Below are 14,752 nucleotides of genomic sequence, written 5' to 3' on the forward strand. Positions count from 1 at the left end.
TTGAATTAGAATGCAACAATTACTTGGCACATTCAAAGTTCTTCAACAAATGCAAGAACAAGTGTAGGATACTTGTATTAGTAGCTTGAAAATATAGTTGTTGAGTTTTCACTATCAGATATTCACATTGTACTCTTTGCCATGCAATACCAATTTGGCTACGTGCTTTAAAGTTTATACACCATGGTACTATTTTTAAGAACCATTGCTCATATTTTGATATGGTTTATTAGAGGTGAAATTTTTCAATATAGGCCTGACTTCATCCACTACATGTTACCATAAAGGTGGGAAGGAACTATTTTCCTTACATTAATAATGACTGACCTTAAAATGGTTTATCAGGAATTTTGAACCCTTTGCAAAGGGGTCTTTATGTTTCAACAAAATCACTGCACTGTCTCTACTTCAACGGGCACAAAAGAAATATTCAGTATGTTGATTCACATTGCTGGTCACAACCTCTATTGACAAGCTTGTTCATATTGACAAGCTATGTAAAGTCATCTCCATAGCTTTGGTTCTTCAATCATCAAGATCAAGGTTGTGCAAGAACAAGACCTCGAATCTGACTATTACAGTTCCAAATTCTCTTGTATCATGAAGCGCTCAATTCCATAATCCAGATCTCTTTGCCATGGTTTTCCAACGGGGGCTTCCAAAAAGCCTACATCATGCCAACGCATTTCTCTTATCTAAAGACTCTTCTTGCATAGAATCCTCATAGCTATAGGCCATGGGAATAAGTGCCACATGGTAAAAGCTAGAGAATGGATGCCATCTCATGCACCCCATTCATGGCATGAGATAATTGGGTTTAGGATTTGTGAATTCCATTGCAAACTTGGTTTCTGTTAAAACTATAAATCAAACTACTTTATTTCACATACTACAGACAAGAAAAGCAATGAAACACACTCATAATGGTACGCACTTCGGCAGTAACAATGTCACAAGCCAAACAGCTACAAGATCACATCTAAGTAATAACTGTATATTGTTAACAGCATCAATAATTGCTTAACATGTTACATATTCTAACCAAAACTCTTAAACATGTTTCATATTCTAAGCAGAACTCTGTTTAAGATGGTGGTGGCGGTCATTTGGCATTTAACCTCGGAAATCTTCAAATCAAGTGTTTTATCACAACTTTTAAGAGACGCTAGAGAAGTGGCCAAGGGTAGAAATTTCTACTTCCAACGTATTGGGAGGAAAATACATGAGAAATACAACACTTTAAATTTGAACTCTTCCCGATAAGCAACTCAATCTGATGGCCAAGGTCAGATGCCCATAGGCAGATGTCCAATTACAGAAATGAGATGGAGAGGTGGATAAAAATGGGGGTGGTATATATGCACCAAAGATATAAAGGAGAAGTGGGGCAGAAATGGTCTATAAATATATCTACCACCTGCAACCATTCTTCTTAAGTCACAAAACCTCATTAGAACACTTTTCTGCAGTTAATGACAAACATTTTAGGTTTAGCGTCCGTTTTGAAAGGTTGATCGACATACGAAAAGACCTTGGCATTTTCGCCGCCCAATATACTCATATCCCTGCAATAAAATTGGTTAAGGGGAAGAAAAAACAGCATTGCCAAATGTCGTTTTGACTTCCGATTTTTTCAACCGTCTAGTTCTCCTCTTGCAAACTTGTCTTCTGGGTAGTAAGTAGCAATAACTGTATTGCCACCGAACTTCCTCTGATGGAGAGAAATTTTAGCCTTGCTTGACCCATCAGTACTTGAATACTCAACAAAAGCCTGAAACGTTTTTCAGCTAGCTATAAGAAGCAGTACATAGGATTCATCGGCCCATTGGCAAATGAAGCTGTTCTTAATTGCATTCCTCATCAAACTAGTTTTGTTTACAAGCAGAAAACTACCTTGCCTAGTCCAGGAACATCTTCAGCAGTTGATGATGGACGGGGAATGATAAGATTGGTTACAGTACCTTTAGACAAGAAAAGAAGATTTTAGATAAAAATAGATTAGAAATGGCAATAAATCTATATATCATTGCACCCACCACTTACCAAATTTACCACACTCTTCTTTTATATCATAATAAATGTCTTCATATTCCTGATCATCCTTCAAATCATCTACAGACACAAGCTGTTTGATATGATAAAAATAACTGAAGTGCATTAGAACAGTAAAAAGGTTTTTTCAAGTCGACAGCCTGCATTGACGAAAAGTATGTAACCTTTTCGTAGATCATTTTACTAGGTTCATTTTAAGTTGAATTGCCAACTCCTATTAGAAAATTTGCAACTGTTTAATTCAGTTCAACAATCCTAAGCAAAGAAGAAATTGCTGTCACCTTTGTTAAAATTCTTTCAAGAGAACCATTGCCACATACTACTACTTAGAGAAGGCATTCTTGTAGACTGCAAAATCCTATGATCTAATTTCTCTGTCACCTTCTAGCAATAAATTATGGAAACAAAGAGAAAACATAGTGTCATAAATATATCATATAAAAAAGAAGGGCAGAAAACATACTTGATTCAAGCAGACAACCTTTGTTGGAATTTCTGGGATCCCATTAACCAAGCCCATCAAACCTTGCAAACCACCAAATGAAGCTGCACCCCCTGTTTGCAAAGCCAGTTTCTGCAACTCCCAAGACAAATTCTCTGAGCAATATGCATTTAGAAATGGGAAAAACTCAAAAATACCTGAGTTTTTCTTCATTTCCTCAGATGCTCTCAACTTTCCCTTATATTCTCAAATGCCCTTGGTCAAAACCAAAAAATCAATTATATGTTCTATTTGAGCAATAATACCCTGTTTCTCAAAACTTTGTGGTATTTGAGCAGTTAGGTATATGGACAGCTCATCCACTTTTTCTCTCTTTCGGCGTTGACTTCAAGGCATTTCAGAAATAAAGAAAAACTTGGCTACTTTGGAGTTCCCTTTAAAATTCCCATAAGAAAAACATAGGCCCCTTTTACCTGCATTGCTATTTGTTGTTGAGCTTGATAGAGGATGTCAGTTTGATCTGATCTCGGCTGAGCACTGAATCATTTACACGTAATTAACCAGAAGATCTACTTCTACATTCAAAGTTAAGAGTGGAAAACCAACCCATACCTTGCACTAGCACGCCTAACAGTTAGAGTTTTATCTCCCATTTTTAGGCCATTTAAGGCCCCACAAGCAACATCCGTGACTGCAGAATCCTAATTTATTCAAGCCCCACAGAAGTTAACATTGAGACCTTGCTAACTGAATATATCTTTACACACATACACATTTACAAATCCATCTACTCACATGATAAACACAGAACGCATATCCTTTTGAGTTCCCAGTCTCCCAATCTTTAACGAGGTCAAAACCACGAAGTGGTCTGCATCAAGAAGAGAAGTTCTAATGTTTTTTGGGAGGAAAATTTTATTCCCTACATTTTGGAAGTACTTTAATTAGTGAGACATACCCAAATGATTCCAGCAGCTCTCTTATCTGGGCTTCAGTTAAATAATAAGGAAGTCCACCAACAAAGACTTTATCAGGTCCATCTGCACCGCCCGAGGAACTACAAGCAGCAAATAATTAAGCAAAGAAGCATACAAAAAATGCACGAAGTATACTTTCCAGAGGAGTTACCCAGGTGTCAGCCCAACGGCGGCAAGATTTAAATGAGGACTCGGTTGACTCGGACCCAACGTGGCAGCAAGTGAAGGATTATAGTCACTTGGCCTCCGAACTCTTACAGTTTGTCCCTGAACCCAAGCACAGTCTTGAAGTCATATGGATTAAAAAAATAAGATGTAAACATTTGCCCCACTGCTCAAGCTACCAGGGATCACCTCAAACACTATGCCATCTAATGCCATCGCATTACTTGCTTCCTCTACGGTACGCATCTCCACAAATGCGAATTTTTTCTCATGGTTAATATAAACGTTAACCACTGCATCACCTGGAGTTATCAGGAAACACCGTCAGCTAATGCTAATAGAAATAAGTAAAAAGGTTAATCGTTTGGGCCTATTATAATACCTGGCCCAGCAGAATTTCCACCAATTGCAGCCATCACTTGGCTAAAGAAAGTTGCGATGGTCTAGAGATGTAAACAGATAGCGTACATGTCATTTAAGTAGCTTTTATGCCTCAAATAGGTATTTCGACTAAATCTAATGATGAACTGTTTACCTGCTCATTAGCAAATGTTGGTAAGCCTCCCACGTAAACCCGACGAGCATGTCTTGTTGCCTGAACCAACAGAGAAAAACTTAACTTACAGTCTAATTTCAGAAAAATAAAATCTTGGAAACCGAAGCAAGAATATGTTCATGATTTCCTGATTTAACAGAAAGAATTGTGGGTAGTTGGACAAGAGAATGCATCAATTTGTTTCCACTATATTAATAAATGAATGAAGTCAAGACCGTCGAAGCTTTTCTATATACTTGAAAATGATGTTCCCCTGCATCATGATGGTAGATATGACATCAATTGTAAACATTTGTAAAATTACTTTGGTTTTGTAGGTCATTTTGGCCTTTAGTAGATGTTAATACATCTTTCTTTCCTTTTATGACTCATTTTCCTGTTTCAATTCATGGCACTCAAGACATCTTGGATGGACAATGAAGGACAAGAAGTTCATTTATGATATTCCTGGTAGATGTTTTAGCTACTGTATCACTTTACATCTATAGTAATGCTTTGTTTTAGAAGCGAGCCCTGTATGAATAGACCCTAATCAATAAAAGCTTTAATTAAAAATAAACTTATGCTGAAATGATTATCCAGCTGCTTGTCACAAGAAATTGGATGGTAAGAATGGCAGACATATTTCAGGAACTCAAAAAGCTTGGAAATGAAGATTGACATAGGAACAGTTGAGAGATGAAAATTCACGGCAACTTAAATGAGCAGACGAAACTAGTCAACCAAATATAACATTGATGGCATTGCGTTCACACGTATTGTATAGATCACCAAGTATAAGTAAAGATGGAGAGAACAAGCAAGCAAAGAAGAGCTAAAATGAACAATGCAGTCAGATGACTAGTGAAGAGTAGTAACATCGGGTTAAGAAATGCATTGCAACAACTTCTGAACAAGAATGAAATGATCATATCTTGACACATTAAGCATAGTGACACTGATAGCATTACTAAATACAACAAATATTATTATTTAATGCAGCAAATAGTTGAGATATGAACCTGCTGCGTCATGGAATGCATTGGAACTGTTGGAAACTGCACACAAAACATAATAGATGGCGTATTAAGCTTTAATTTGGAGTTACTAAGTCTCAGACTCATACTTGTAAGGAACTTATTTTGAACCTCTGATTTATACTCATTTGAGCCAAACTTCATAGCCTACCTGTGTACCAGGAAATGGAAATGCCCCTTGCATCATTGTTGCCGGAGAAGCTCCAGCTAACTGACCTGGGATATGCAATAATGGTAATATAGAGTATCAAATCAATGATCAAAGTATAGTGTAGTACAATTTTAGAGAAAAAGCTCGAACATTGATTTCATATGTAAATTTAATAAGCTTTTTTACATGAGAAACACTCTGAATTGATCATTACATGATCCATCTAACAAAGATGCAATTACAATTTACTACACTATGATGACCTAGCATGGGGAGGCTAACTTTTACATATGGAGGAGAGTATGCATAACTACCAAAAGAAACAAAGTAGTCGAGTAAAGACGATCAACATAGGTTCATCATATCATCGTTGAGAATAAGACCATGGAGGCACCATTGTGTAGAGGCAGAGATGGATCATCAGGATGCCTTTCGCTTTTAGAAGATAAGTGAGAACAACAATAAACCACCACAAACAACCAAAAACACCAGATAAAACAGAGGAATTTCCTCAGTTCCAATTCTTCACCAAAAAATAATGTATTTGAAGGAATCATTTAACATCTGGCCAGATACACTAAGGTAACAACTAAAATCCAAACAACTATTTAAGGGGGAAAATTCAAAATCCCCCTAACTATCCCTTAGTTCTTCTTTATTTCAACAAATGCTCCTGCGTTTATTTAGGTCTTCAAACACCCTTGGTTAACCCCCCAAAATGACCTGCACATTTGATTGCTCAAATAGCTCATATAGTTGAGAAAAAGAGGAAGAATCAATGACATTATTGCTCAAATAGAACATGAATATGCTCCTTCAGGGGTTTATACCAAGGGCATGTGGGAAGAAACTAAAACTTCAGGGCATTTAGTGAAATAAACAAAAAACTCTCGGCTATGCAGAGTTTTTCATAAAACATAATGAGCACAGACGCACCTGGTACTGCACCAGGAACAGCTACACCGGAAGGACCCATGTCAAACCCACTAGCTCGCTTGCTGTATTTACCATCCAAGAAAAAGTTAGCAATTGAGAAAATAACCCAAACAAACATTTATTGATGTTCTCTAGGATTCAAATGGTTCAACAATTCAAGACAAATACATGCTAGATAATACTATCCTTTCAAAACTTTGAAGAGACAAATAAGAATCTTAGTATTCATCTACCTGATTCCTTAGGATAGATAGTTTTGATATTAAAGAACATAACTAAAGAATCAAATATAGAAATAGGATGTAACTACTTTCTTTCCGTAGAATATTCTAATTTGCATGTTTTGTTTAATGAAGATTAAAAACATGCAGCCAGGACCAATTCAAGTGTTAAAAATGGCTAATGCATGTACGTTCATGCCCTGTCCACTGCAGTAATATCTTGCTTTCATTTCACGGCTTCTCTTGACAAAATTTCTTGTCAATAATAATCATATGTATAATGAGGAGATGTGCAGGCCCATGATCCATTTCAATTGATATGCTTGCATCATGATTTTTATGAAAACCCATACTCCACAAAAGCATCTAAAACTAAAGCCACAACAAATAGACTAATTTCCTTAACGTATTCTTTGTTGACACAATGATTCCTTATTTCTAATAATATGTTAACAGACATCTTGTGTTACTAATGATTTCATTAACATGTGCATTGGCCTGCCCAAACTTTATAGGATGGGCAAAAAAGCTTTATGTGGAGGAATACATCAAATAGGGCATTATGAAGCTGAACATGAGGAGATGGTTGGTGTTACATCCCCAGAGAGTTGGATGGACGATAATCGTATACGGCATTTGGCCAATGTATACAAGGTAATGTGAACATGGCACACTACAAAACATCCACATCATAAACATCCAAGACTAAGTGTATAATCATATATCAATTAATCAAAAAAAGTGAGGTATGTGTTGGGCCTTCATTACTTCTCCTGATAGTATCATGAACGTTGAAAAGGAAGCTGATGAGGTCTCTTTGCATTCAAAATTGCTATTTACATGAACTTATGCATAAATTATGGTATGAAATTGTATGTGTAGAACCACACCCTAGCAAGGTTCTTATGGTTCCATTGAATAGTCACTTTTGAATTACAAAAAAAGGCATCTTCACAATAACCGCATTATTTAAAACTAGTACTTCGCCAGCAACAAGAGAAAGTAACATTTAAGACAATCAATATACCTCTTCCGTTCACGAGAGCGAGAGCGAGACTTTGATCGGTCTCTTGATTTTCCTCTTGATCGAGAGCGAGCCCTATGTTTGTGTCTTCTCTCCCCATCACGATCATGATGACGCCTACAAAATGAATGTTAAAAAAATGCCCGGACCTGTGAAAACATTGGATATTCTAGATCTAATAGAACCTGTCGCGTTCTCTGCTTCTATCACGACTTTTGTGATCTCTGTCTCTACTTCTATCTCTATCATGGCTTCGACGTCGATGTCTATCACTATCATGATCTTTACCTGACCTCTCAGTCCCATGGTCCCTTTCTCTATGCCTTTCTCGCCCTTGGCTTTGTTCTTTATCTTTGCGAGACTCTCTAGTTGTTCCCTGTATGCAAAGACGAAGGTTATATTTGCCAAGTGGTATGCACACAATATCCAGAACACAAAACATGCCACAGATGATTCTGTCTCTTGTTAAGAATCTCTAGTTTTTCCCTTGTGCAAAGACAAAAAAATAACATTTTCCATGTGTGCACACAATATCAGAGAGACAACAAAACAAGAAATAAATTATGAGTGTTGCACACCATCAAATCACCTTCCAAATGCTCTTTAGATTCCAAACCAACAGTGAAAATAACAGACCATGAAGTTCATGAAATAAATGAACAAGTGACGATATCAAATCACCTAGGACCCTTCATTACATTTAGAAAAAACTGTGAAAATCTCAGAAAATGAGAAAAATGAAGTAAAACAGAGTTCTGGAGGTGAAATTTCAAAGAATCTGCCATTGGTATAGAAAAAGAGACGTTAGATGTTTGTTCATGATTGAGGAAACCTCTGAGCCTTCTTGTTTCATAAGGAAAAACTCATATATTTCAGCTTATATCATAGAGAACAAATCCATAAAAATGGAGGAAAGAAACAGAAACCCCTCCAAAGAACCAAGAACCGATGAGAAAAGCTAAGAATAAGAAATACAGTCTTTTCTGGTTTCCTTGTTCAGAAACAAAACCTAAGATTTCTTCGCCACTAAGCAATAATGAGCACAAAATCTGGAACAAACTGCTTGGGATATCTCCGAAAACAGAAGCAAAATAATCTGGAGAAATCTGAATGATGAAACAACTTGAAGCTTTTCTTATTCTTTTGTTTCGGAAACAAAACCTCTACTTTTCTTCACTGAGCAACAAACAATACACGTACATACAAAAACTAGATGCTTCGAAATTCCTTCATTTCTCTCATAACAAGACCAAAAATGAGTGATAAGAACTGAAGTACAGCTGGAAATCTGATCCCTCGTGTCTGAGAAACAGAACCTAGATTTTGCATTTGGTTTCCGTTTTTCTTTTATTTTTGCTGGAATTCAGAATTGTGTTTCAGAAACAAAAGCTAGCAAGTTTGGGTTGCAAGAGTATCCTGTTTTCTTCAGTATTTGTCATCCACGGCATATGCTTCATCCTATTTTGAGTTAGAAACAAGAACCCTACTATGTATGCTTGGAGATTCGCTCCATCTCGGAGAATGAATAGAATCGAATAAAACGGAGGCGGAGAAGCGATTCTCTTGTCTCAGAACAGACAGACAGACAGAGACGTACACGAAAAAAAAAAAACACAGAAATATTTTCTTGGAGATCAATTAATTCGCGGCGAGAGAACAGAATCGAAGGCAAAAAAGGAAGAGAGATTGAAGATGAGATCGGGGGAGAAAAGGAAATGAAAGAATTATAATGCGTTGTTGAGTATATATGAACCTGGCTCTGCTGCTCTCCGTTTCGGTAGTCTTCAGCGAATCCTTCGTAGCTCGCCATAGCCACAAATAGACAACAAACAAACGCTTAATTTGTTCGCAGAGGAAAACAAAAAGAAGAAGAAGAAGAAGACAGAGGAGCTCTGTTACTCCTCTCTGTTGTTGTTTTTTTGTTCTGTTTTTTTCTTTTCTTTTCCTTTATTTCTTCTTCTATTACTTTTTCAGGGCTTTCTTTCTTTTTCTATTCCATTCTTTGGTTATAAGAGGATTTGAACCCATGACCTCTTCTCTATTCTGCTCATCTATTTCTTCTTCGTCTTCTAATTCTTCTTGTTTGTACATTGTTACCTCTTGTGGCAATGGCTAAGAGGATTTGAACCCATGACACCTCTTCTCTATTCTATTCATTTATGGTCGTGGAAAGCGGAACCGGACGGGTCGAGGAGCATGACCAAGGCGGGAGGACGCCATGAGGAGTCGGAGGAGAGGACCGGCTACCACTGACACTGACACTGCGATCCGACCTCAAGTTGAGCTTGAGGGGGAGTGTTTAGCAGACAAGCTCAACCAGATCCGGATCAGCTGAACAAGCCAGAGCCGCATCAGAGTCCAAATCGGTGTCCAAATCGGAGAGACAAATCGGATTGTAACTGGTAGGCCCTTAGATGCCTACGAATCTAGCCTAATACATAGGCAGATTCCTTGGAATCAGTGTCAGTCGCTCGTATGAGCATTGAAGCACCTGTCAATACTTCTTTCTGCCAGTCCTTTCATGGACTTGTATAAAAGTGTTATTATTATTTTAATAGAGTTTACTGTTTTGCTCTCTTTGTCTCTCTCGTGTAAGGATTCCATTAAACTTGTGTCTTTATTCTCTATTGTTATCCCGTGTAACCGGTTCTGTCAAACCTTCCGCAATAATAATCTTTTACATAGAGCATTTGTCCTTCTTGTGCATTGCTTCTTGTTAGAACATGATTCTCCTCAGCCAGTAGCATCGACTGGAGATCGACAAAGGAGGGAGGATTCTCCCTCGCGAGGACTGCCGATTGAATGGCTCCGAACCGAGGTGCTAAACTTCCAAGGCAAATCTGCACCATTCCATCGCCATCAATGCTAACATTGATCGACCTAAGGGCATCGCACAGCTCCGTGATCTTCAAGGTGTAGTTGTCGATTGTCATGTCCCTTTGTTGTATAGCGTTCAACTCTTGACGAAGTTGAATCTTTCTTGCGGTCAACACACAAAAATCTTCTTGAGGTTCCCCCACGTCTCCTTCGGCATTTTGGCCTCTCGGATATAGCCAAGCATGTGATCATGGATGCATGTTGCAAGGCAATACAACAGGCAACTCGACTCTTCCTCCCAAGATGGGTAGTTGGCATGTGCTGGGTTGGGTTGATTTTCGTTTGCTCCTTCGATATAACTCCAATAGCCTTGGCAAACAAGTGTCATGATGACACTCACACCATGCCTAGAAAGGATTTGAACCCACGACCTTGTTGTACACATGTCAAATCCTTAACCATTGTATTAATATTCTTGTATTAATATATAATCTAATATAATAGGAATATTCTATATTACTCTATATTCCAAAATAACCTAGAATATTCTGGAGTGTTCTATACACTAGAACCTTCTAGAATACTCTAGAAACATTCTAGATTACTCTACATTCTAGGATGACCTAGAATATTCTAGAGTGTTTTCTATTACTTATAAATAGGGATCTATCAATCATCCCAAACCTAAATTGGTTCAACACCATTTTGTAGCACTCTATTGTCTACAATACAATATTTCCCTTTCTCTCTCTTTCTCTTTTTTTTTCTTTTTTTTCGTAAATGTATATGTTTATATTAAAACAACATGATAATACAAAAAAAACCTTGTTATCAAAACTACGTCAAAGGTAGCGATGTGGCAAGGACAACCTTCTAAGGTGCTGCAATACAAAGCAACAAAAATGTAACTGATTTGGGGACAATGTTCTCTTTCTCTCTCTTTCTCTCTCTCTCTCTCTCTCTCTTGACAGTTTGAACCATTTTTCATCAAATCAAGTGAGTCCAGTCTTTTCTACACAAGTAGAGCTTACCACATGTACATGTCATCAAGTCCTAGCCTCTGCCCTCCTAGATTTTGGAGCCAACTCTTGTTTCATGGATCATGAATATGCCTTGTCACAAAACATCATCTTGAATAAGCTCCCAAGCCCAGTAGTCGTAGGAGTCATTGATGGCCGTCCCATAGCATCGGGAGATATAATCGAGGAGTCCGAGCCAATTTGGATAATTCTTGGCAATTTGGCAAGCATAATCTCTTTCAACATTATTCGCAGTCCAGAACACCCAATAGTGTTAGGTCTCCCTTGGTTTGAACTCCATAACCCGAAGATTGATTGGATGAAAAGAACAATTGAGGAGACCTGGGAAAAAAGCACAAACCTCACATCCCTCTCTCAGACATGTGATACTAGATCCCCTTAGTTATCGACTATCTCTCTACGATAGTTGCATGAGGAAGGGGGGAACGAGGCCAAGTTCTTCTTCACAATGGAAACAACCTCAAATTCGGGTCCATCCAAGAACTCAACAAGTGGTGGGGGTGTCGTAAGGCGGTCTGGAATTGAACTTGCAGTATAAGGTTCCAAAAGGGATACATGAAACACCGGATGAAGACGCATGTGCGGAGGGAGGCCAAGACGAAATGCAACATCACTTATCTTACCAGTGATCATGTAAGGGCCAAAATGTTGGTAATCCAATTTACTACAAGTCTGAGTGGTCTTGATGTTGTGATGGAGAAGCCATACATGATCACCAACGCGGAACTTTTTTGAGGAGTTTAGGCGACGACGATCCGCAAGCCTCTTGTGTGTAACTTGAGCATCATGCAAATTGTGGAGAATGGTAGCGTGAATTTCTTGGAGCCGACTAAGACGATCCTCAACAACAGGGTTGGTAGGAACGTGTGGATGCGCATTCATCGTCCACCGGGGAATATCCTATAGAAGAATGGGTTGAGTAGTTGTAAGCGAATTCAGCCAAGTGCAAAAAATCAACCCAATCATCTTGTTGATAGTTGATGAAACAACGAAGATATTGCTCCAAAGTCTGGTTGGTACACTCAGTTTGGCCATTAGTCTCGGGATGGTAGCCCGAAGAAAGCTTAACCGAAATGTGGAGAAGTTTGAACATTTGCTTCCAAAACTTTGAGTTGAATTGTGGACCACGATCACTAATAATATCATCCGGCAGACCATGATGCTTAAATACCTCCCGCATAACGAGCTTGACCACCTCTTGACTAGTAATAGACTTCGTACATGACAAGAAGTGTGCCATTTTGGTAAGTCGATCCACCACGGTGAGAATTGCAGTAAAACCTTTTGAAACTGGGAGATCAGTAATGAAATCTAAGGATATAGACTTCCATGGATTTTCCGGAATGGGAAGTGGTTGTAGTAAGCCATAGGGTCGGTGTCGAGGACTCTTTGATCGACAACATATATCACAGCTGCGAACATACTCCTCAACAAAATGATGAAGGCGGGGCCACCAATAGTGTCGAGAAATTAATTCTAGAATTTTGCAAACTCCTGAATGACCAGCTATTGGTGAGTCATATCAATGTTGTAAAACTTGTAGTCATGGGGGACCATCGGGAACATACAATTGGTTTTGCCAAAATAGAAAACCACCATGCCAATAGAGCTGACAATAGTCATTACGAGAGTTTTTTGACTGTGAGCAAGAAATACGATCCGGGACGATATGATCAAAAACATCCTTGGCGATTTCATCAGTGGCCATATGATCTCGAATGGAATCAAGAAGAGTGGAATCTTCAAGTGTGGTTATGGCATTAACTACCATTAATCGTAGGCAATTAGGACCTAAAAGGATTTGTTTTTTATGCTCGAATGCAGGTTCCCCTGGACGAAGTTCCATATAGAGCACCGAGAAAGAGCATCTGCTTTGCCTTGCTACATCCCAAGGCGATATATGATGACAAAGTCGAAGTGAGTCAAAAATTGCGCCCACCGAGCTTGTCGTCGACTCAAGACTCGAGCATTTTGAAAATATGTCAAGTTCTTATGATCGTTGTAAACAATGATCTGTTGAGAAGAACCTTTTAGAAAATGTCGCCATTGTTGAAAAGAATCCACAACTACAAATAAGTTCTTTGTCATGGATCTCGTAGTTGATCTCTATAGCTTCAAACTTTCGGGAATGAAAGGCGACAAGGTGTAGCTGTCCATCATCTCCAGTCTGTGATAGGACACTCCCTAATGCAAAATTGGATGCATCGGCTTAAAGGATGAATCGTTTTGTTGGGTCGACATGTGCTAAGATAGGTGCCGTTGTAAACGCTCATTTTAAGCTTTCGAATGCCTCAGCTGCATCTGAACTCCATATAAATGGTTGATTTTTGTGTGTGAGTTGAGTGAGCGGAAGCATGGCATTGGAATAATCTTTAATAAATTTTCGATAAAAATTTGCAAACCCTAGAAAACATTGCACATCACGCACTGAAAGGGGCGTTTGCCAGTCTAAAATTGCTTGTACCTTCATGGGTTCCATAGCAATACCATTTGATGATACAACATACCCCAAAAATTCCACTTGATTCTGGCCGAAACTACACTTTTCTAATTTTGTGTAGAGACCATATTCTTGGAGTCGACGCAGTACCTGACGAACATGTTCATCATGCTCCTTTTGGGTCTTTGAGTAGATTAGAATATCATCCAAGTAAACTATAGTGAAGATATCGAGAAAATCTCGAAAAATATCATTCGCCATATGTTGGAAAACTACAGGCGCATTCGTTAGACCGAATGGCATCACAATATACTCAAAATGTCCGTAGCAAGTACGGAAAGTTGTCTTCCATTCATTCCCCAGGCGAATCTGAACTAGATTATATGCACCGACCAACCGAAGAGTCCCATTCTTTTACTTAACGAAGAAGATAGGTGCGCCCGTAGGGGATCTAGAATGCCGAATGAATCCGTTTGCCAGATTCTCATCAATATATTCCCGCAAAGTCTCTAGCTCTACACTCTCGATTCTAAAATCGTGCGCAACAAGCTGTATTACTTGGTCGATTGGCTAGGCTATAGCCCCAATGTTCGAACTTAGGAACCTGCCGCAAATTTTTCCAATGCTACAGACATGGTCATTGCAATTCATCGCCAATATCCTCTTAAACTAAGTCCTAATACAAACCCTACGACCCGTGAGATGTGTCGTCGAAGAAGGGGGATAGTGTCGTGATGACACTCACATCATTCCTAGAAAGGATTTGAACCCACGACCTTGTTGTACACATGTCAAATCCTTAACCATTGTATTAATCTTCTTATATGTATAGTTTTTAGAATATATAATCTAATATCATAGGAATATTCTATATTACTCTACATTCTAGAATAACCTAGAATATTCTAGAGTGTC

General features: G+C 38.5%; 1 protein-coding gene and 1 long non-coding RNA gene across 4 annotated transcripts; one reads left to right on the forward strand and one right to left on the reverse strand.

The window, feature by feature from the left end:
• The first annotated feature begins 1,002 nt into the window (after positions 1-1,002).
• Positions 1,003-1,203, forward strand: LOC147853279 (uncharacterized). Its single transcript, XR_015531270.1, has 2 exons — positions 1,003-1,058; positions 1,090-1,203. It is a non-coding gene; the product is annotated as an uncharacterized LOC147853279 (long non-coding RNA).
• LOC147853280 (splicing factor U2af large subunit A-like) lies at positions 1,051-9,424 on the reverse strand. 3 transcript variants are annotated; one of them, XM_087332995.1, is made up of 19 exons: positions 9,294-9,424; positions 7,726-7,916; positions 7,544-7,657; positions 6,296-6,357; positions 5,360-5,424; positions 5,194-5,229; positions 4,172-4,231; positions 4,019-4,079; positions 3,826-3,938; positions 3,623-3,738; positions 3,453-3,551; positions 3,290-3,365; positions 3,107-3,195; positions 2,968-3,031; positions 2,516-2,626; positions 2,044-2,125; positions 1,894-1,961; positions 1,639-1,771; positions 1,051-1,565 (listed from the first exon to the last, which is right to left on the reverse strand). In XM_087332995.1, the coding sequence occupies exons 1-19, from the start codon at positions 9,348-9,350 to the stop codon at positions 1,558-1,560; spliced, it is 1,605 nt and encodes a 534-aa protein (XP_087189121.1). In that variant the 5' UTR covers positions 9,351-9,424; the 3' UTR covers positions 1,051-1,557. The 3 variants fall into 3 exon arrangements, 2 of the variants coding, with proteins under 2 accessions (XP_087189121.1, XP_087189122.1); XM_087332996.1 differs by having other exon boundaries at positions 1,051-1,771; XR_015531269.1 differs by lacking the exons at positions 1,051-1,565; positions 1,639-1,771 and having other exon boundaries at positions 1,888-1,961; positions 2,044-2,112.
• Positions 9,425-14,752: the final 5,328 nt, after the last annotated feature.

The sequence above is a fragment of the Azolla caroliniana genome, unplaced genomic scaffold (assembly GCF_043228905.1).
Source record: "Azolla caroliniana isolate FFs.n. ecotype wild unplaced genomic scaffold, voAzoCaro1.0.p SCAF_17, whole genome shotgun sequence".
Taxonomy (NCBI): Eukaryota; Viridiplantae; Streptophyta; class Polypodiopsida; order Salviniales; family Salviniaceae; genus Azolla; species Azolla caroliniana.

Excerpts from the sequence above, each read along its gene's own strand:
- LOC147853280 (XM_087332995.1), bottom strand. The coding sequence starts at position 9,350 with ATGGCGAGCTACGAAGGATTCGCTGAAGACTACCGAAACGGAGAGCAG. Across the intron at positions 6,358-7,543 it reads CGCTCTCGTGAACGGAAGAG|CAAGCGAGCTAGTGGGTTTG; the intron begins GTATATTGATTG and ends TGGTAAATACAG. Across the intron at positions 4,232-5,193 it reads TGCATTCCATGACGCAGCAG|GCAACAAGACATGCTCGTCG; the intron begins GTTCATATCTCA and ends CTGTTGGTTCAG.